The 22415-nt window shown below is 41.0% G+C and overlaps 1 protein-coding gene across 3 annotated transcripts in view; it reads right to left on the reverse strand.

Annotated features, from left to right (window-relative positions):
• Window positions 1-1889: 1889 nt before the first annotated feature.
• BRD10 (bromodomain containing 10) overlaps window positions 1890-22415 on the reverse strand; it is a 65878-nt gene continuing 45352 nt past the window's right edge. For 2 of the 3 annotated variants that reach the window (XM_034410360.3, XM_034410358.3), the window contains 5 exons: window positions 20553-20629; window positions 18562-18651; window positions 7177-7292; window positions 6879-7057; window positions 1890-6310 (listed from right to left, as the gene is read on the reverse strand). In XM_034410360.3, coding sequence (XP_034266251.2) covers window positions 2700-6310; window positions 6879-7057; window positions 7177-7292; window positions 18562-18651; window positions 20553-20629 — 4073 coding nt within the window. In that variant the 3' untranslated portion in view covers window positions 1890-2699. The remainder of the gene's footprint in view (window positions 6311-6878; window positions 7058-7176; window positions 7293-18561; window positions 18652-20552; window positions 20630-22415) is intronic. The other variant, XM_034410359.3, reaches the window with a different exon arrangement.

The raw sequence follows: 22415 nt of genomic DNA on the forward strand, positions 1-22415 counted from the left end.
AAAAGACACCACAGATTTATTTGTCTCACCTGACTCCTAGTTATTTGTAAAGCAACTGTAAAGAAACAGGAGGTCCAAGTCGCAAAGAATGTTGTATCAATTCAGAATTTATATTAAGTAACCACATCTGCCATTTATGCCAAAGAACAACAATCTCGTCTTTTTAGTAATATGATCAAAGGATTGCAATATAAATATCATTTCCTTTTTTGGGAGCGGGGCATTACCATTTAATTTTCAGAAAGACAGCCTGGGGCATAAGAGGCTATGTCTTTCATACACCAGGATTATGAGGAAGATGATAACTGAAGTACCTCAGGAAACAGGTGGGGAAAACTGAAACTCTCAAGATGCTATTCCAAATCAGGAGGTAAACCAAGGTGAATTTTCAGAAGGCTTCTGGAGAGAAGGTTTGAGACCTATATACTCTTCTATCTTATGGCAGGGGTGTCAAACTTGATTTCATTGAGGGCTGCATCAGGATTGTGTTTGACTTTGGGGGCCGGGGTGAGCATGGCCACTGTGGGTGTGGCCAACTTGACATCACTTGTATGGGGGGCGCCTGTGGTGGCCCGAGTACTCTGCTAGCGAAATGGGCTCTGAAGCTCCGTTTTCAGCCGCGACGGCTTCTTGCTGCCCTCTGCCAGTGAAAATGGAGCTTGGGGGAGCTACAATGATCCGGCCCCTGGGCCTTGAGTTTGACACCCCTGCCTTATGGAATCAGCCAGGTCTACTATATATAAAATTGCATATGAATCTGAGATATTATATTCTAAGGTTCACTCCAAGTCCTCTCTGGTGGGAAAATCTAAATCTCAGATCCTTATTTCCAAAAAGTACACTTTTAAGATTTTTATATATTTCTAGTTGGCATTATGGGAATATATTAATATATAATCCTAAAGGCAGCATTAAATAATCTTAATGAGAGGAATGTTTGACAGTTATGTACTATGATAGTTCTGTGTTAATCACAGTGCTCCTATTTCTGATCCAAGAGGAAATCCTAATTTTGAAATCTGGAAGTAAATTTCAGATTAAGAGTGCTTTATGGCCACCATCCACAGGTGTTTAGCCATGAGCAGATCCAGCGATTCTATCAAGAGGTACAGCTGCAAACCACCAATATGAAGCTTGTTTTCAGAAGATACAACTCATAGATATACCATTGGTTTCTCTCTGATTTGTTCCAGATATAAATACTTAGTGTGTTGAATTTACAATGATATAATAGAAAACAAAAAACAGAAGGTGGTTTGAAGTGGCAAGAGCTATTGGTTGTGGTGGCTACTGCATTGCTAATACTTGTCTTATGAGAACTACAACTAAACATACATCCAGAAAAGGGGGGAGGGATAGGGAAAAAATTGTGATGCAAACTGCCCTTTAAGTACTTGTTTGTGAAATCCTAATGAAAGTATGAATAGAGTGGAACTTATGGTGAGGAACAGATGACTGAGTAATATTTTCAATTCAGCAATTCTTCAAACAAAGTCAACTCTCTTCATTGTCTACCTCACAATGATTGCATTATTGTACATCATAGTGTATTAGCTAGTTAGGTTTCTTTGTCATTTTAATCAAGACAAACAGAAATGTTTATCTTTTAATAACCCGTTTGAAATTGTGAACAAATGTTCATGTTCTATGGCTACTATAACACTTTAAGAGGTCTATAAATGATACATAGAAGAGCTGTAAAAGTTGAAAAACAAGAATCATAATTGTGAGCCATTTACTTAAGGGTAAATGCCATGTTATATTGGATCATGTCTAAATATGTGTGCTTATTATGTAATATTTGGAAACCTCCACTGATTTCTTAATGCAAGTATATAGATATCTTACTGACAAAATATCCTTTCTCCACAGAGCATCATGAAGCAGAATTACAGCAACTTTGTTTATTACATACAGATCCTTCTGCATTATTGCTAAACAGTACACTTATCCAAAATTACTAAAATACTTAAAAAACTATACATTATGTAAACAAAACATAAATAAGACAAGAGTAGTTCTTTTTACACATGGTTTAGTCCATACTGTTAAGGAATTGGGATTATGTACAATTTTACACCATAGATTGCATTTTTACAACACATTAATATAGAACATGGGAACATTTGAAAACAAAATAGAAAATTTTTAAATTATGAGAAAGAACAGATCCCAGTAAATGTGCTAACCAAGAACCAAACATTGCTTTCTATATCTCTGAACAGTTTTTCTCCCACTTTAATAAAAGCCTTTAAAAGTTTTGCTCTGAAAGATATTTCAAGAAGTGCTTTCTCACCATTTTTTGAAAAAAGGAAAACCGAAATGATTCTCAATCTAACATGAATTAAAAATAAAAAACCAATGATGGCTTTGTGCACACAAATCCTTGAGATGTTGACAGGTGTTTCAACATGTTAACAGGTAACATTTTGTTGTTAACAGCAAACTGTGTAGCTGCTATCTACTGTCATCCTGGATCCCTTCCACTCATGAATTCTCAATGATACGCAAAAATATTTTTTTGCTTCATTGCTTCATCTGCTCAAAACATGCCATTACATGCCTTGGGTTCATGGACATAAGTCAGATGTTTCAAACAGTGTACTTTAAAAAAACAATTATAAATTAATTTTATACACATACACACGCACACACACATACAAATGCCCCAATATTTCAACGGCTCATTTATGTGAAATTCAAGACGCAGCTGTGTCTGGGACACCTATGCTGGACTTCAGAAAACTGGGGAAGACAACAGCAGAATTCTTAGTTGTAGAAATAAGGTCAGCAGAGAAGGATGAAGACAGAGATGAAGTTTCTGATGTTGGAGTCTTTATAGCATTCAAAATGGCTCCTTCAGGGCTGACCATCAGTTTTTTAATAGATGTATCTAGGTGCAATACAGACTTACTGTTTTGTAGCTGTGAGGTACTAGTGTGGGTTGTAGGAGCTAAAGTTGTTTTAGTTTGAGTAGAAGATGAGGTGACCACTACCAAAGATGTAGACAGTGTTGTTGCAAAAGATGGAGTGCCTGACTTTGAAGTATTGGCAATTATTTGTGGAGTAGCATGAACAATAGGCACAGGATTTGCAATCCCAAGAGAGTTCACAATTTTGGTAGAGCTTTTTAAAGGCAGTTTTGATGGCTGCCAGTTTAAGGAATTACCCATCACTTGTGTAGTCTTCTGGGGAGTGGGAGCAGCAAACGATACACCTTGAAATCCATGGCCATTACTAACAGTTAAGAGAGGTCCAATTTTTGGATTTGCAGAAATGAGAAGAACATGACTGCCAGCTCCAAGGCCCTGAGATGGAACAACAAAACGAGTACCACTGATCATTATCTGAGTTCCAGGTGCCAAAGGTGTACAGGTGTTAATTATTATTTTCTGCTGGATATGGGATTCATTTAATTGGCTGCCTACATTATTAACTACTGATGGTGAGGATGGAACAGTCTGAATTGTAGCAGTACCAGGAGAACAGGAGAAAGCTGGAACTGGCTTTACATTAAGTGGCACTGGTGGGCAAGGCAGAGGAACTAAATTAGAAAAATTAATCACTTTACTTGCATTTGGAGATGCTTTTTGAAGTTTTGGAGTACTTCCATTTGTTGGCACTCCAGCTGAAATTCCCGCAGGCTGAAACTGAGCTAGGGTGGATTGCTGACTTTTTGAATGGGACACACATTGCGAAGTAGGTGGAATTGCTGGCAATTGAGGGACTGTATGCAACATTTTAGGGACACCATTCACTGGTCCAGGCAAGGAAACTGTTACTGGCAACTGAAAAGCAGATGATAAACTTGAATGGGAAACTGTTGGTTGAGCAGTAGAAATCAGTACAGATGAAGCTAGGTGCCCTGTTTTCACAGTTGATATAGCCATAGTACTTCCAACATTAGAGGAGGACAACCGTGTAGTTAAAACTGGTATTATTTTTGCTGAGGGTTCCATTCCACCAGCCAAAATAGTAGGCCGTGTTCCAGTAGTAGTTCCACTCAGTGTCACAGAAGTAGGATCTAAACATGGGCTGCTGGTTACTGTAATGGTATTTACTCCTTTTGCTGCAATGCTTTGACATGGCAAACTTGAACATATAGGAACTAAACCACTACTAGTTGATAATGGGAAAATTACATTATGATTATTTTTATCTTCCAAATCTTTTGGTGCTGTAGACTGCATGTTAACTGTTGAAACATTCTGAGCATTGCCTGTGCTATTTATAAAGGCCTGACCAATATTAAGACCTATTTTTACATCTTTTACTTGAGAAACAGTTGGCGACGTATTTACTTTTAATGATGATCCCACAGTAGATGGAAGAAGGACGAGCTGAGGTTTCTCTGTGCTTTTAACATATGTCTTACCAATGGAAGGAGGGAAAGTCTGTTTAAGTGGTTCTGTTGTTACATTTGCATTTGATTGAATACTGGCAAGTGGAGTATTAATGAAAACCAGTTTTTGCGCACTAACACCAGTGGATGTTGGAGTAGGAATTAAGTTGACTCCTGTAGCTCCACACACAGGAAGAAGCGAAGGATTTGTGACTAACATAAGTTTTTGAACTTGGGCACTACCCAGACCCCTGCTGGTAATGGAAGTGACTTCAGGCTGTGCAACAGAATATTTTGCATTATTTACATTGACTTGTTGATTAATAAAAGAAGCCTGGGTAGTACAACAGGTGGAACTCTTCCCAACATTTTCTGTAGATAAGCTCACTGCATTACCAGAACTGTTTGGTGGAGTTGTCATTACAATGTTTGACGACATGGAAGATAAGAATGGAGAGGAGGATCCATGTAGAGTTTTTGACACTCCTTGATTCACCACACCACTATTATGAGACTGCCCAAATGTGACTGTGGTGTCTTTCCCCATTTTTGGATTTGCACAAGAGGAAATAGTTGGGATAGAAGAAGTTGCTGGAGACATTTGAGCAAGTGTTGGGAAGCTAGGTATCGCTTTTGTCACAGCTGAAACAGTAGAAGTTGATAACTGTGTGGATTTGGGCATTAAAAATGCTTGAAGCTGGGGTGAATATGTAAAAACAGAACTTGGAGAGAAATTACTAGCAGAAATTGGTTCTGAATTTGTTTGCACTTTTACGATTCCTGTGTTCCCACCACGTGTCCTGACAAGGATAGATTGTGAATCTCTTATGCAGATTGTTTTCAGCTCTTGTTTTGTTTCACTAATATCAGCAGTATTTTGTGAGGAGGAACTGGTGTAAGAGGTCACACTCTGTGATACTGTTGTCAAAGTCTGAACTGCTGAAGAAACAATAGGTAAAGCAACAGGGGAGGAGGCAGCTGAAACAACAGTCTTGGTAATTTTTACAGTCTCGCTTTGGTTCATTTTCACTACTGATGCTAATGGGTTACTAGTGGAAATGACAGAGGGGAGCAGCGAAATTCTATTCACTGAATCAGGCCCTTGTGGCAACTGTATAATATTTTTTTTAACATTTGTGTTAGGCAGAAGTGTAGTAACAGCATTTATTGAAGAAGCTGGAATAGGAGGGACTAAAGTAGTGTTGGTATCTGTTGATTGTGGAAGAGAAATGCAGTGTTGTTCAATTGTATTTTGCTGTAAGGGTTGGTTTTCTTTTGCTCCACTTTTACTTTCTCTGTGCTGGATAAGAAAATTTTTAGGCAAAATAAGGACTTGCTGCATGATTTTCTCTCCTGTGGTTTTTTCTCCTGACTTACCATCAACTACAGGCTGCATCTGAATCTTCACTGAATTATTGTGCAAGTCTACTGGCATGCAACGGCCAGTTGGCATTTTGTACAACACTTGCAAAGAACTCTTTGAACTGGTCTGGCAGGTCAATTCTGGTTTAATTGGAGAAGAACCGACTGTTGATATAATCAGTTTTTCAGAAGTAAAAGTGCTTCTACCTACTGTAGATGGCAACTGACTTGTTAAGGCCACTTTGTTCCCAATATTCTTAGCAAGCAAGGCCTGGATAGGTTTGGTCCCTTTTATTAAATGTGGTACATATGCTGTAGAGTCTGTCATGTCCAATGATTCTGAAGCTGAAGATTCTATCTGCTTATTCAAGCAGCTTTCAGTTGACAGATCATTTTCAATACTACAGAAGGTAGCATCATTTGTGCTTAATTTTAGCTTTTTCCTTGGTAAAAAATCATTTGTGCTGTCATCTAGGTAATAGTTTTGCTTGGATTGGCGTTTAACAGATTTAGGCACTATCTTCTGCATTTCTCTACAAGTCAAATCTTTTTTAAGTGGTCTGGATTTTCCTGTACCAAGGTCCATTTCTGGTGAGTTCATGTCTTCTAGGAGGAAAAGAAGAACCAAGAAGGGAAGCATTTTTAGAAAAGCAAACAATAATTTTTAATTGATCAGATCACACTAACACTGTTGTACCAATCAACAAAAGAAGTTTTGGTAGTACAATTTATGATGTGCTCAAAAACATAATTATTTTAGTTCTGTAAATCTTCATTTATTTTATACTCAATTTAATATTCAAACATTTCCTGAAATTATTTAATCAACTCAACAGAGATAATATCTCATTGTTTATCCTGGGGAAGAGGGGATTTGTTTAAAAATCTGAAACTGTTTCAGTCAAAAGTATGAACAAACATCTTGCCAGGGTTACCTATCAGCATCCCTCTCTTCCCCAAAGGGAAAGAAAGAAAGAATGAATGAACTTTTTTTACCATTGGGACCTGGGAAAACATCATAAGTTGATTTGTCAAAATTGCCAGCAGGCTATGCTGTAATTAATGTTGCCTGAATTTGCACAATACTCTAAAACAAAATAAATGGTTAATATAAAACAGATAATTATTTTATTATCAAATTTCATTTTGGTTACAGGGTAACAAAAGCACTTACCCGTATCCATATAGTCTCTTTTAAAAAATTCTGTGTGTTCTGAAGTTTCACTGGTAAATGTACTGGAAATTTCTTTGACAATATTTATTTCACTGTCCTCATTAGTCCACTGTTCTCTAATAAATTTATCATGATCCGGTTGCCGCCTGAAGTCATCATAGTCTTTTTTTAAGCGAGACCTTTGATGGAACATTGTAGATAGTAAGATTTTTTTTATTTTCATATTAATATTTATAAACAAGTAAAAGATTGGTGAATTCTTACATTTTACATTTACCAAAAAGATTCAGTTAATTACCTGTTTCTATGAAATGCCTTCATTAATTTTGGTTCCCATGGTAACAACTCATTTAGCAGTCTTATCAAAGTACAGTGGAGTTCCTTTACAGCCTGCTTTCGATGATACCATCTTCCCTGTAAATATGAAAATGCTTATTACAGAATAAATTTTAATCAATAAAGGTAAAATGTGCAACTTCAGGAAGAAGAACACTATGGATCATCTATTTTGCAGTAATCTGTTTCTCATTAATTACTGCAGATGTCTAGCGTTCCACCAAAAATTAAAGTAGAAAAAGAATATAGAACAAAATTACTACAACATGACTAATCTTTTCTTTTTCTCTTTTAACTGTAAGATGTCACTTTATTTACACAGTATGTACCAATTAATAATTACACAGAATACAGATTAGAATTAAAACTATATAACATAATGAATGTCTATTTCAATAAAAATGCCTAAGTAACATAAATCATAAATCCAGCTGCTAGTACGGAATGCTAGATTGGTCTATAACAAGACCTTCTTATTCATGATTTGATGATAAGAGTCAACCTGTACAGCATTACTGAGACCTGCCTGGGTTTTGCCCTTTCTGAAATTTGCCCAGCTGAGTTTCAAGTGTGGCATCAGCTGAGATTCTGGAGCAGGGGTGTGGCGATTGTTATCAGAGGATCTCTTATAGTTTTCAGGGGGCATACCTCAGAGGTCCCCAGTTGTGAGATCTTGTTCATCAAGATGGACCTGGGAGAATGGTCACATTCTGGATTTGGTGTTCCTGTCAGAGCAGTGACAATGTGATCTAAAATTGGGGGAGTCTTTAGTGTCCCCTTTGACATGGTCAAATCACACTCCAATTTCTATGGGATTCTCTACTGCCACCACTCACTACAGGGAGATTGGACTTATTGGATTGGTCTATTTCAGAATGAGCTGATGATTATTTCTATTGGTCTGCTGCACAGTCCATTAGAAGCGTTGGTTTCCGCTTGAAATAAAGGGGCAGCTGAAGATTTGGATTGGATCATGCCTACGTAATCTCTCCTCTCACAGATCCCTTTACTCTCTATGGTTTATGGAAGGGAGATGAAATGGGAGATATCTAGTGCAGTGCTAATGCTCAATAAGGAATTTAACTGAACACAAGTTAGTACTGCCATTAATAATAGAGGTAAGGGTGGTGAAGCGTTGGTATTTCTCTACCCTTTTTGCATTTGCAAATTGCTGCCCTGCAGTCCTGTTTCAGGTGACATAGGCCCTGTTGGATAAAGAGACCATGGACAACCTCTTACAGAGGCATGCAAAGGAATTTGTGCAAGCATTTTTTGAATAAAGTTGCTTGGATTCGTTCCCATTTCTATACTAACTATGTTGCAAGCCCAGAGAAGAAGCCTACGACCAAATCTTGTCCAGTTAATTGGGAATGGTTTGAACCTATTGGATCTGAGGAAGTGGCCAGGACTTTAGGACTATGAGCTTGGCCCCCTGCTCTTTAGATCATGTCCCTTCTGGTTCATTAAAGCAGCTGGGGGATGTTGTGTGAGTGGGTTCTGGCAATGATTAATTCTTCTTTGCAGTGGTGAAATGTAAATTTTGTTACTACTGGTTCTGTGGGCGTGGCCAACTTTTTTTTTTAACTTTTAAAACCATTTTTCTACAACCTCTTCAGCTGAAGAGGTTGTTTAAAAAATGCTTTTAAAGCCTCTGATGATCCCAGCTGACTTGCCTGATTGACAGAGGCTTTTTCTTTTTTTTAAAGCCTCTGACGATCGCAGCTGACTTGCCTGATCGGCAGAGGCTTTGTTTTTACTTTTAAAAGCATTTTTTCTATAACCTGTTTGGCCGAAGAGGTTGTAGAAAAAATGCTTTTAAAAATAAAAAAAAAGCCTCTGATGATTGCGTGGCTCAGCTGAGCAATGGGGGGGGGGGGAGGGATTTTTGCTACCAGTTCTCCAAACCACCTGCCTCCATCTCTACCGGTCCGAACTGGGAGCATTTTACCCCTGCTTCTTTGTAGGAGAGGATTGTCCCTTTGTCTTTTAAAGAGGCATTGATTCACTCCCTCAAGAAACCATTGTTGTATTCCACTATATTGGACAATTTTAATCCAATCTAACTTCCCTTTTTAGGAAAGATGGTAGAGAAGGTGATTGCATAGCAGGTTCAGATGACCTCGAATGAAGCAAATTATCTGAATCCCTTTTAGCCAGGAGCCAGAGCCAGACATGGGATGGAAATAGCATTGGTCTAGCTTTTGTATGACCTCTGGTTTGGGCAGGATGGGGGTAGTGAATCCATTCTTGCCCTGCTTGACCTCTCAGGAGGTTTCAATAATATCAGTGACAGTATCCTTTTGGATTGGCTCAGAGCATTGCTGGTGGGCAGCATAACGTTATGCTGGTCTGCCTGCTTCATGGTTAATTCCAGTGATGTTTGGGCGAAGTCTCATCCTTGGCCCCTACTAGGTGGGGTGCTACAGGGTTTGATATGTTCACCTCTCCTCTTCAACATGAGGCCACTGGATAAGCTCAACTGTCACCATGAGATATGGTATCATCAGTATGTGTATGATACCCAATTTTATATGTCCACCACTGGGGAATTAAGCAACACCATGAAAGTCTTATGGCGTCTGAAGGTTGTGAAGATCTGGATGGGGAGTAATAAGCTTCAGATGGCAAGACTGAGTGGCTTTGGATTTTGGGGTCCATTGGTTCTACAATTGTGTCATCTCTGGTGCTGTATAGGACTGCATTGCCACAGGTAAACACAGTGCACAACCTGGGGATCTTCCTAGATTATGATTCTTGGTCAACAAGCAGGTAGTACTGGCTAAGAGGGCTTTTGCATAGCTTCATCTAGTGCGCCAGTTGGGCCTATTCCTGGATCAGCAGGCCCTGCTCACAGTCACTCATGCCCTGGTCACCTCCAAATTAAATGACTGCAGTGAGCTTTCCATGGGGCTGCTTTTGAGGAATACCTAGCAGATTTAGCTGGTACAGAATTCAGCAGTGCGGTCTTCTAGGATAACAAATGCTCTGTGAGCTGCATGGCTTGCCAGTTTTCTTTCAAGTCCAATTCAAAGTGCTTATTTTGATCTTTAAAGCCTTTCATGGAATGAGACTAGGCTATCTGAGGGACTGCCTCTCCCTGATTACATCAGCCCACTCCATTAGATCTGCCAAAGAAGGCATGCTCAGACACTATCAGCTAAGGATCTACATTTGGTGGGTTCCAGAAGGTGTGTCTTCTCTGCTGTGGTGCCTGCCTTATGGAACCTTCTTCCCCTGAAATTAGATTAGCTTCATCCATTTTGATATTTTGGAAGGCCTTCAAGACCCGGTTATGCTATCAGGCCTAGTGCTCCCAGGGAACTGGAAAAATGCTTAAATGACTCCATTGCTGAACTGGCTATTTTTATTCTCTCTTCTCCTAAGATCTGAATTCAAAACCTATTCCATTCTTTTTCTACCTGCATATAATATCACAACACATGTACAAAAGGGGTGGAGTTTGCATTACAATGACATGATGATTCTTTTGTCTTTTGCCACTCTTTAGTCCTCCTCTGATTGTGGAGCTCACTTTGTGTGGGCAAACAGGAATGTGTCCAGATAAAAAATGATTGTCCTCTAAAACAGTGGTCGTCAATCTTTCCGGCTCCACGGACCAGCAACAGAGGCGAGGGAGGGGATGGTTTCATGCGCATGCCTGCCGCTTGCCCAAATGGAGCTTCGTGTGCTTGCGTGGCCCAGTTCCCAAAAGGTCATGGACTGGGACTGGTCTGCAGACCCTGCTTTAAAAGTTTCTTACTGTAACAGCAGCAACTATCAGTTGCTCAGTTTCCTTTGCTATTGATATTCCAAAGATAGTTGAAGGAAAAGAAGCAATAAAGTGCAAATTAACAAAGGCTTTAAATATGCAGGATATAGATGGTTTTTTGTAATATATATTTAAATGGGGAGGAAAAATCAGATAAACCTGGAATTGGCCTATTTATTTCCCTCCAGCTGCTCATCTACTTTCAGTCCTAACTTGCATATTCCTAGCAAAGTGACCAAGAATTTGCCAGAATTTCTCCCTTGATTGAGGTTTTCTGCAGTAACTCATTTAAAACCATGTTCAATATTTATGGCTCGTACTGCCAGTTTAAAAATAAGGCGCCTAACTTTAATCTTAACATTCCTTATAGCTATACTTTACAAGTTATCTTTCCAGAATGCATTTCCTTCTTATTCTGACTTAGTTAGAAACAACAGTTTAATAGGCAGCATAAGTTAGCAAACACTTACCCAAAATTTATACTATACAATATGTTAACATAATAACGTTAAATGTTTACGATCTTGTGGGGTTGCATTAATAGCTGTCCAGGCGTAGGAAGGACACATTTACTGTACAACATGATCCTGGAACAGTGCATTAACTATAGCAGCAGCCCCCAACCTTTTTGACACCAGGGACCGGTTCCATGGAGAAAGGTTTCTTCCATGGACCGGAGGGGGCATGGTTTAATGTGTTGCCTGCATCTTATGGATGGGGGCTTCTCTTGTTTGCTCAGCCCAGTTTCTGTCATGCCATGGCCTGATGCCGGTCCATGGACCGTGGTTTGGGGACCCCTGAACTATAGGACCAATTATTACTATATCCAATTATTGATTTGCAGTTATCAACATTTTAGAACAAAGAAATTTTGGTAAGGTACAAACAGAAATATGCATTTGAAAAAATGTAGGCAAAATACGTTGGCAAATGCAACATGAATGTAATCTCATACACTATTCATATAGCCAGATAAATTCCTAAACAATTTGTTTATTGAGAATTTGGAGATGACTGTTGCCATAAATATGAACCCGAGCAAAATATTATTAAAATTCTCAGACATGCTGCTATTGCCCAGAAAAAAAAGTAATTTATTTTTCACAAGTATTTCATGACACTTAGCAAACCTGTTACTCTATATAACAAGTTTTCAATTCAAGTTGGGTGAGTAATAAACTATCTTCTTTTAAACCCAAATTCTTCTGACATTCTCAAGATGGAGTATTGACATTTCTGCATTTATAATAAATTAAAATAATTGTGATTTAATTATGTGACTCCTATTCTCTACTTGACTATGATACTGTTCAATATAAATGGTCAATAATAAAATGTTTGTCTACTACTGGCAAATATAAATTGATATATGCAGAATTTGCTTGTTTGTGCAGTGCACTCGCCTAGTTTTCACAGCAAAGCTATCAATACATTATGGCTTTTTGCATCTGCTTTGTATGCAGAGCCTGATACTGATTAGGGTTAAGAGGAAGTAAAAAATAAAGGTAAAGGAGTCCCTGTAGATTGCCAACTATAGGGGTTTACTCACATTTGCATGTTTTTGAACTGCTAGGTTGGCAGAAGCTGGAGCAAAAACGGGAGCTCACCCCATCGTGTGATGCTCAGGTCTGGAACCTGGGCTTCTGACTTTATAGCTAACAAGCCTAGGGTCTTAACCACTGAGCCACTGAGCTGACCCGCTAAGAGGGAATGCTTTGCTCAAAATCTCCCAGATGATTTTCATGCTACAGGGAAAACTAGAGCTGGAGCTTCCCTTGCTCCTTATCTAGCACTATAACACTTTACCATGCTGGATTTTACAAATGAAGAAAAAGTATTTTTTAAAAATATCTCATCCCAGAATATATTTATAGGACTAGATTGGACAGTAGTCTACATGATAGGAATCTAAATTTAGGTTAAAGAATCTGGTTCAAATATTTTAATGACAAAATCTTACATTTATATTGAAAAGTAAAACCCACTAAGTTCAGGGTAGTTTAGGGCCAGATAAATGGGCCCTATATGTAAATATATTCCTGATCAGCTCACAATTGAATTGCTATAGACATGGCCAAATGGCCATGCCTTTTTCATTTATTTATTTACAAGAATACACTAAGCTGTTTGCTATTTTGTTCCTTGGACTATGAAAAAAAAAATGGAGGCCACTGACTCTGTCTGCTTTAACTTATTCCATGACAAACTAGAAATCTTTGGGGCAAAATGAAGTGTTGCAATACTTTTGGCCAAAAGTTGGCGGGGCGGCGGCAGCAACATCCGATGATGGCGATGCTGAGGCCCCCTGCGGAGTCTTCCCATACCCCCGGATGCCTCGAGAAAGATCTGTGGAGGCTAGGGGCGGCTGGGGGCGGCCGCGGGAGGGCCAATGGCGACTGTGTCGGTGGCGGCAATGGCGTCTGCAACGGCGGTCGGTGAGGATGGCAGCTGGTGCCAGGGCGGCTTCCTAAAGGCCTGCAGACCAACTGAGATGGCGTGGGACTCTTGGCAGCAGCCGTAAAATTGGATTTCCCTGGTGGCCTGAGGGTGTTTGGCCCTTGGGGGCAGGGCCGCCCCCATGCAGACCCGGAGACCTTCATGGTGAGCTAGAGGGGGCAAAACTGGGGAGCGCTATGTTTCATCAATTGGAAGCTGTGAGAGATTGAGGGGGCTGGAAAATGGCTATTGGCACTTGCTGCCTATACTTCCCCCCTCCTCTCCCTCTTTTTCTACCAAGTTGAGACCTTGTTGGCCTTATTATGGTTATAACTACCCAACCTATCCTGGCCTGCTGAGCTGTTCCTACTTTCCCCCATTTCTATCAAGCCATCTCTGAATCTCCTGCCTTTGCAAGATTTCTCCTGAACTAAATTTCGAACTAAATCCTGCTCATGAGCTGGAGGATTGGGCTTTCTGACTTCTCCTAACCTATATGGGGAACTGGATCTATGGACTCGAGGCCGGTGGGAGTCAGTGTATGGCTGCCTTCACTCCCAGTGTCCATCAAAGTTTTATTGGTCGGCCTTTGTGAGAGGATGGTTGGCCAAGAAACTTCCGGGGGTTGGATGGCATATATCTTCCCCTCCATTGCTGTGAGAGGGCAATGGAGCCCGGTTGCCTGTGCCATGGACTGGAACTCTTTCTCCTGTACTATAACATCATGGTGGTCTCCTGACCATGGACTTTTCTCACCCCTAACGATTTGATGTATTCAGTGTCTGAACTCCTTGCCCTGCGAGATTCCCCCCTCTCGCAGGTATGGCCCTCCACTTTATCGAGGGCCTATCTCGATGACAGATTTTGGAATCCTGAGAGATGGCATGGTGCGAGGAAGAGCTTGTGGGGTTTCTTGGGGAAGTTTTTTAATAAGATTTTAAAGGGTTCAGGGAGGGGGTTTTTTAACAATCTTTTAAGGGGAACTGAGAGAACGACCAAAAGGGATGGGGGGGGGGAATCCACTAAGGTCGGAGCCGAGCCCGGCACGGGGCAATGGTTTGGAGGGTGCTGGACGAGGGATTGTGGAGGGGATGGAGGGCTATACCAATGAGGGATGGGCCATTAGCACGGTGGATGGGAGGGGCAGATATGGCAGGAGCAGGAGACCATATCACGTGTCGGGGGAGCACATTCGCTGTTTGAGAGCTATTGCGCGCCCCAGTCTCCAAGGCTCCTCTCGGATACTAGGTGGCTCAGATACTCAGGATCTGGGCCTTCGGCTGATGCTGTGGAACACCAGGTCCATGGTAAATAAGGCCCCCCTCATCCACAATTTTATACAGGAGGGGGGAGCGGGCTTGGCGGGTATTACGGAGACCTGGTTGGGCCCGGAGGGAGGGGTCCCCCTGGTTGAGATGTGCCCACCAGGCTTCAGAGCATTCAATCAGCCGAGGGCCCAGGGGAGGGGCAGGGGGGTGGCGGCTATTATTAACGAAGGTCTTGGTCCAAGGGAGACCACTGTGCCACAGATTGCTGGATGTGAATCCCTCTTTGTGAGATGGGGTCATGGGGTTCAGATGGGCTTGTTGCTTGCGTACCTGGTTCCCTGCCGCGTGGCAACGGCCCTGCCCAAGCTCCTCGACGTGATAGCCATGGTGGCAGTTAATACACCCAGGCTTATGGTCATGGGTGATTTCAACTTGCCATCCATTGGTGAAACGTCAGAGATGGCTCGGGAGTTCATGGCTTCCATGACGGCCATGGACCTGACCCAGCTAGTTCATGGCTCCACCCACAGGGGGGGGGGTCACATTCTGGACTTGATTTTTGTCTCTGGCCAGTGGTTGAGTGGTCTTGTTATAGGGGATATAGACATGGAACCCTTGTCATGGTCAGACCACTCGCTCCTTCGCCTGGACCTTCAAACCACTACACCCCGCCACAGGGAGGCGGAGCCAATAAGATGGGTCCGCCCCAGGCGCCTGATGGATCCTGAGAGGTTCCAGATGGAGCTTGGGCCACCTCCTGAAGATCTGGCACATGACTCGGCCGAGGACCTGGTGGCTGCCTGGGATCGGGCGGCTGGTGGGGCCTTGGATCGAGTTGTGCCTCTGCGGCCTCTGACCCGGTGCCGATCCCTCGTGGCTCCTTGGTTTACCGAGGAGCTGAGGGAGATGAAGCGCCGGAAAAGACACCTGGAGAGCGGTTGGAGGGCCAGTCTCGCTGAATCTGACCGAACACTAGTAAGGTCGCATATTAAGACCTACTTAGTGGCGATAAAAGCAGCAAAGTTTAATTACTTTTCCGCTCTTATTGCGTCATCAGAGAATCGTCTGGCCACCCTGTTCAGGGTGACCCGCTCCCTGCTTCAACCAGGAGCGCGGGAGGACCCTCTGGAAGGCAGGGCTGAGGATTTCGGACAATATCTGTATGACAAAATCGCTCAGATCCGGGGGGATTTGGACTCTGACTGGGTAGATTCGGGCAGGGTGGCAAAGAATAGTCTTGAGAACGTTATCTGGGAAGAGTTTGACTCTGTGACCCCTGATGACGTGGACAGGATTTTGGGGAGACTTAGTGCGGCCACATGTTTACTGGATCCGTGTCCCTCCTGGTTAGTACTGGCTTCCCGGGAGGTTACACGAGGCTGGCTCCAGGGAATTATTAACGCTTCGTTGAGCGAGGGTCACTTCCCCACAGCCTTGAAAGAGGCAGTGGTGAGGCCTCTTCTCAAGAAGCCCTCCCTGGACCCGGCAGTATTGGCCAACTACCGTCCTGTCTCCAACCTTCGCTTCGTGGTGAAGGTTGTTGAGAGTGTGGTCGCGCGACAGTTTCCACAATTCCTGGAGGAAACATCTTATCTAGATCCGTTCCAGTCGGGTTTCAGGCCTGGGCACAGCACGGAAACGGCATTGGTCGCGTTGGTAGATGATCTCTGGAGGGCTCGGGACAGGGGTTGCTCCTCTGTTCTAGCCCTGTTAGACCTCTCAGCAGCTTTTGATACCATCGACCATGGTATCATGCTGCACCGGTTGGAAGAGTTGGGGATGGGGGGCACCGTGTTACGGTGGTTCTCCTCCTTTCTCTCCAACCGGTCGCAGTTTGTGTTGGCAGGGGGGCAGAGGTCGACCTTGAGGCCTCTCATCTGTGGAGTGCCTCAGGGGTCGGTCCTCTCGCCCCTTTTGTTCAACATTTATGTGAAGCCGCTGGGTGAGATCATCCGTGGCTTTGGGGTGAAGTACCACCAGTATGCTGATGACACCCAGCTGTACATCTCCACCCCAGGCCACCCCAACGATGCCCTTGAAGTGATGTCTCAGTGCCTGGAAGCTGTGCGGATCTGGATGGGGAGGAACAGGCTCAAACTCAACCCTTCCAAGACTGAGTGGCTGTGGTTCCTGGCATCCCGATATAGTCAGCTGACTCCATCGCTGACTATTGGGGGCGAGTCTTTGGCCCCTTCGGAGAGGGCGCGCAATCTGGGAGTCCTCCTGGATACGCAACTGTCCTTGGAGGAACATCTGACGGCTGTAGCCAGGGGGACCTTTTGTCAGGTTCGCCTGATTCGCCAGTTGCGACCCTTTCTTGATCGGGATTCCATGTGCACAGTCACTCATGCCCTCGTCACCTCTTGCCTGGACTACTGCAATGCTCTCTACAGGGGCTCCCCTTGAAGAGCACCCGGACGCTCCAACTGGTCCAGAATGCAGCCGCGCGGGTAATTACGGGAGCTGCATGGCGCTCCCACATAACACCGCTCCTGTGCGAGCTGCACTGGCTCCCAGTGGTCTTCCGGCTGCGCTTCAAGGTGTTGGTTACCACCTTTAAAGCGCTCCATGGCATAGGACCTAGTTATCTTCGAGATCGCCTGCTGCTACCGACAACCTCCCATCGACCCGTGCGCTCCCACAGAGAGGGCCTCCTCAGGGTGCCATCAGCCAAACAATGTAGGCTGGTGACCCCCAGGGGGAGGGCCTTCTCTGTGGGGGCACCTACCCTATGGAACCAGCTGCCCCCTGAGATAAGGAGAATCCAAGACCTCGGTGCCTTCTGCCGTGCCCTTAAAACTTTCTTTTTTCATCAAGCCGGGCTGGCTTAACATATTTTTAAATTTTTAATTTTTAATTGGTTTGTCATTTTAAACTGGGGCCAAATTAATATATATTCTTTTAATTGTTCTTAATGTTTGTATTGTATGTTTTTATCTGGCTGTACACCGCCCTGAGTCCCTTGGGAGAAGGTGCGGTATATAAATTTGAAATAAAATAAAAAATAAAAAATAAAACTCACATCCTAACACATTGCTGAGCAGAAGTCTTGTCTACTTGCTAAGTGAAACTTTTGTTAAGTGAATTTTGCCCCATTTTATAACCTTTCTTGCCACTGTTGTTAAGTGAATCACTACAGTTGTTAAGTTAGTAACATGGTTCTTAATCTGGCTTCCCCACTGACATTGTATGTCAGAAGGTGGCAAAAAGTTATCACATGACTCTGGGACAGTGCAATCGTCATAAATATCAGTCAGTTGCCAAGCATCCACATTTTGATCATATGACCCATGGGGATGCTGCAACAGTCATAAGTGTGATAAAAAGTCATAAATCACTTTTTTCAGTGCCATTGCAACTTTGAATGGTCATTAAATGAATCACTGTAAGTTAAGCACTATCTGTAATTTCCTGCTAGTTTCATGATGTACTAAAGTGATACAATTATGTTTCCTATTCAGAAGTCTTTCAGTATTTGATAAATCTGTTAGGAGATTGGAAGACAATATAGAAATCTAAGTTATTTTATTTGGCTAAAGGTAACATTATAAGTTGTAATTAGAGATAACGCTCAAATACTAGTATCCAAATATTTTCTTTCATTTAAATTAACTGGAAACCAAAATGTCTCCTAGTTAAAAACTTTTAAAGTTTTTCATGATTGAAAAAAATAGAGATTAGGGAGTCAGTTGCTTTCAAGAAGTTGCACTGTCCCAGTCAATATGTTCAATGGTGGAAGATACTAGGAATTTTTGTTCAGTAACAGTTGAACAACCAGATCAGAATTGAGAAACCATTGATTAGCTATCTAAAAGAAATGATCTTAACAAATAGCTTTAATATGATGCATTAAGAAAAAAAATAAAACACATACCGATTTCTTTTTAATATGCTCAATATCTTTGAGTTCATTCTCAGTTTTTCTAATTAATTCCCTGAGTTCATCAAGATTAGTGCAAATAAGCTGGAAAAAGAGAAAAAAGTTAAACTATTAAAAATCAGAGACCTGCAGCACAATTTATTAGAAAATAAGTATTACTGCACTCAATTATTTACAAAATAATTGAATATATGTTGCAAATAGAACCAGTTAGATTTGGATTCCACTGAGCATTCTCTGCTATCATTGATCTGCTCATATGAGTTCTTCCCCTGAAGTATAGCTGCACTTTTGTTAAGTTTTGATGTCATTTGGGTTCCATAAAAAGGGGTGGGCAGACTTTGTGCTACATATTGTCCCTAATGATGTTGAAAGCCAGCAGTAAAATGAAAAAAAAAATTGATGTAATTTTTCAGGTTTGGAGGGATTTTAAGAATATGAGTGGTTGTTGTTCTGCATCTCAGAGGCCTTCCAACTCTACTGTAACTATAAAATATTTTCAAATAGTCCAATTCTGATCCCTCTTCTAGAGGAAACGTATGTGGGAATGGCAGAATCCTTCCACTCCTATTATACCACATACACACAAGGGGGAGGTTTATTTATTTATTTAAATTTATTTAGCCTACTACCACAGACTCTGACCAGCTATTTTTAAAGCCAGGCCAGAATATCTCAGTTGCGTCACTACCTGGCTTATGGCCCCCAAATTATTATACACTGCTCAAAAAAATAAAGGGAACACAAGCAGAAGACATCCGAGATCTGAATGAATGAAATAGCCTTATTAAATACTTTGTTCATTACATACAGTAGTTTTGTGTTCCCTTTAGTTGTTTGAGCAGTGTATAAACTACTGTATGTAAAGAACAAAGTATTTAATAAGGCTATTTCATTCATTCAGATCTCGGATGTCTTCTGCTTGTGTTCCCTTTATTTTTTTGAGCAGTATATAAGGATTCATAGTTGGAAAATGACCATTCCATCAATATATGTAATAAATATTTAATACATAATACACTGTGGGGTTCTTGGTGCTCTCTGAGCTTGGTTGTTTTCTTGTAGATGTTTCACTACCCAAATAGACAACACCATCAGTGCTAGAAAGTGTGGGGTTTGCTCTCTTTATATACCGTATTAGTGGCTTGCCCTAACAGTGTTGGTGGGAGTGGTCTTGGTGGTTTCTTGATTGAGTTGTTGTTTACTGTTTAGGTTGCTTGTCTGAGTTGATAGTTTCTTGATTAGGATATTATTTACTTTTTGATTTTTGATCTAGTGTTAAACTTGGTGTTAATCTCTGCTCATCTGCGTGTTGATTGCTGGTGAGGAAGTGTTTTGGTCTTAGTGATTCCTTTTTGGCTTTTTGATTGTCTTGTTGAATGCTATTTAGATGTTGTTTATCTCTAAGTGCCTGTTGATGGTTGATTTGTCTCAGTGCCAGGATTCCAGAAATTCTCTAGCAGTTTTGGACTTGGCGTGATCTAGGATGTTCACAGTTCCCCAGTTGAAGTTATGGTTAAAGAGTTTTAAGGAGTTAAGTGTTTTCATCATGTGCTCTGACTGATAGTTGGTGTTCATGGATGTACCACTAGCATATAAAATGAGAGCAAATCCCATTCCTTTGTAGCACTGTATCTAGTTTGGTAGTGACACATTTACAAGTAAAAAACCAAGCTTGGACAACATCAAGATTTCCACAGCTCAACCCTGAGCTACAAATATTCTCTTCCATATAATCTTCCTCTGACACCAATTCTCAGATTATTGTTACATGCACTTGTCACTGACCAATGCAATTCCAAAAAATCTCTATAATCTAGATAAAATATTATATGATTATTTCAGGACAAATTCTTTTGTTTATTATTAATTTGGTAATGTTAACCTAAGTATTATTTGGAGTGAGGGAGATATTAACCAGTCACTGTAGAAGTTACAAGCTTTCAAATCATTTATTGAACCAAATAAAACCCAAAAGGTATTACCTGGAATTCTGGGACAATAGGCTTTGTAATAGATTTCCTTTTCTTTGTAACTGCTTTTTTAGATATGGATTTCTTTCCTTTAAAGGGGGAAAAAAGATTTGCAACGTAACTATATAAATTCATATGTGTAAAAATATGGATTTGAAAATTAATTCGCAACAGTTTGTAGGAATCAAGAATGTTTCAGTCATAGTAAGACAACTACTATTGTAAGGCTTTGTATAAGACTTTCATTCAAATTCAAGATTTAAATTTAAAAAAATCATTCTTTTATTCTTCTCAGACTAGTAATATTCTAGTAATGTTGGATTTATATTGAAGGATCCCTTAAAAATTAATTTTTAAAAAACCAATATTCTCGACTTCTCTCATATATATGTCCTTTCTCTTCTTCTTCTGTACTTACATACACAATTCACATCTTATCTGACAGAATTCAAGCCTAAAATTTTAAAGAAATCAACATCTCCCGCATCCGGAATATTCAAAGTAGATAGGAGCAGAAAATCCTAATTACCCTTAAAAATAATAACTGACATTGACATTTAAGATCACAAGCTGATCCATAAATACAGGTAGTCCTCGACTTCTGATAACTGAGCCCTAAATTTCTGTTGCTAAGTGAGACAGTTAAGTGAGTTTTGCCCCATTTTATGACCTTTCTTGCCAAAGTTGTGAATCACTGCAGTTTTTCAGTTAGGAATATGATTGTTAAGTGAACTGGCTTCCCCACTGCCTTTGCTTGTCAGGAGGTCACAAAAGGTAATCACATGACTCTGGGACACTGCAACCATCATAAATAAGTCAGTTGCCAAGTGTCTGAATTTTGATAATGTAACCAGGGGAATGCTGCAAAAGTGCAGCATTATAAGTGCAAAAAACGGTTATAACTCACTTTTTTCAGTGCCGTTGTAACTTCAAACGGTCACTAAATAAACTATTGTAAATCGAGGATCACCTATATTTTGCAGACTATTGTATTTGGATTCAGATTGGATAGTTGTTGAGTATTATAGGCTAGACTTGATGTGGGAGGTTAAGTGGGTGATAATTTTATTTCTGAAAAGAGATAGAAAAGCAAAATATCTTCTTGTCTTCCAGATACTTTACCCTACAACTTTCAAAATTCCTTGTCATTAGGATTGCATCTGGGGGACCTCAGGTTGCCCCTTCTTGATCTATTTAGTTGCTATTCTAGTTGAATACATTTTCTACCCATTCTTTATATTTAAGTAAATAGTGAATACAGCTGCGTCTATACTAAAGATCATGCAGTTAAATTGATGCAGACCAGAAAATTATCAGCAAGCATGGAAAAATCCCATGTTTGCAAAACCTCGGTGCACTTAGTACTCAAGGAATGCTGATTGTTAGACAACGGAGAAAATCAAACACAATGCAGGATTGGGGACAGAGTAGGTCGACATTTTTAAACTTTTCAAGATTATGGTATACTGACAGAGATCTATAATTTTTAAAAACTGTTTGACTACTGAAACCGTGACTGGAAACATGCTTGATGCAATTTCTGTCTTCTGTGCCTGTACTTCCAATGGTTTTGTGATCAGAAAAGGGAATTTTGCTTGAGTGGAGGAAACAGTTCCATTTGCTTTATGAATTGAAATGGGCATTGCAATTTCCTTGCTTGAGGCACCCCAGTGCTGATCAAAGTGATAAATCAAAATCCCCCCATAGCAATTTGCCAGCAGTGTGGGATCATGTGTAAAAGATGAAGTATTTTTATGAACATTCAGTGCACACTTCTAACTTTTTTTATGAAATACTGCTGTTCCCAGAGTATACATCAAGAAACACTGGAATACCACTAACTAAAAACATTTCACATTGTTAACATTTTATTGC

Source organism: Pantherophis guttatus, chromosome 2, assembly GCF_059756535.1.
Source record: "Pantherophis guttatus breed Tessera chromosome 2, ASM5975653v1, whole genome shotgun sequence".
In the NCBI taxonomy this organism is placed as follows: Eukaryota; Metazoa; Chordata; class Lepidosauria; order Squamata; family Colubridae; genus Pantherophis; species Pantherophis guttatus.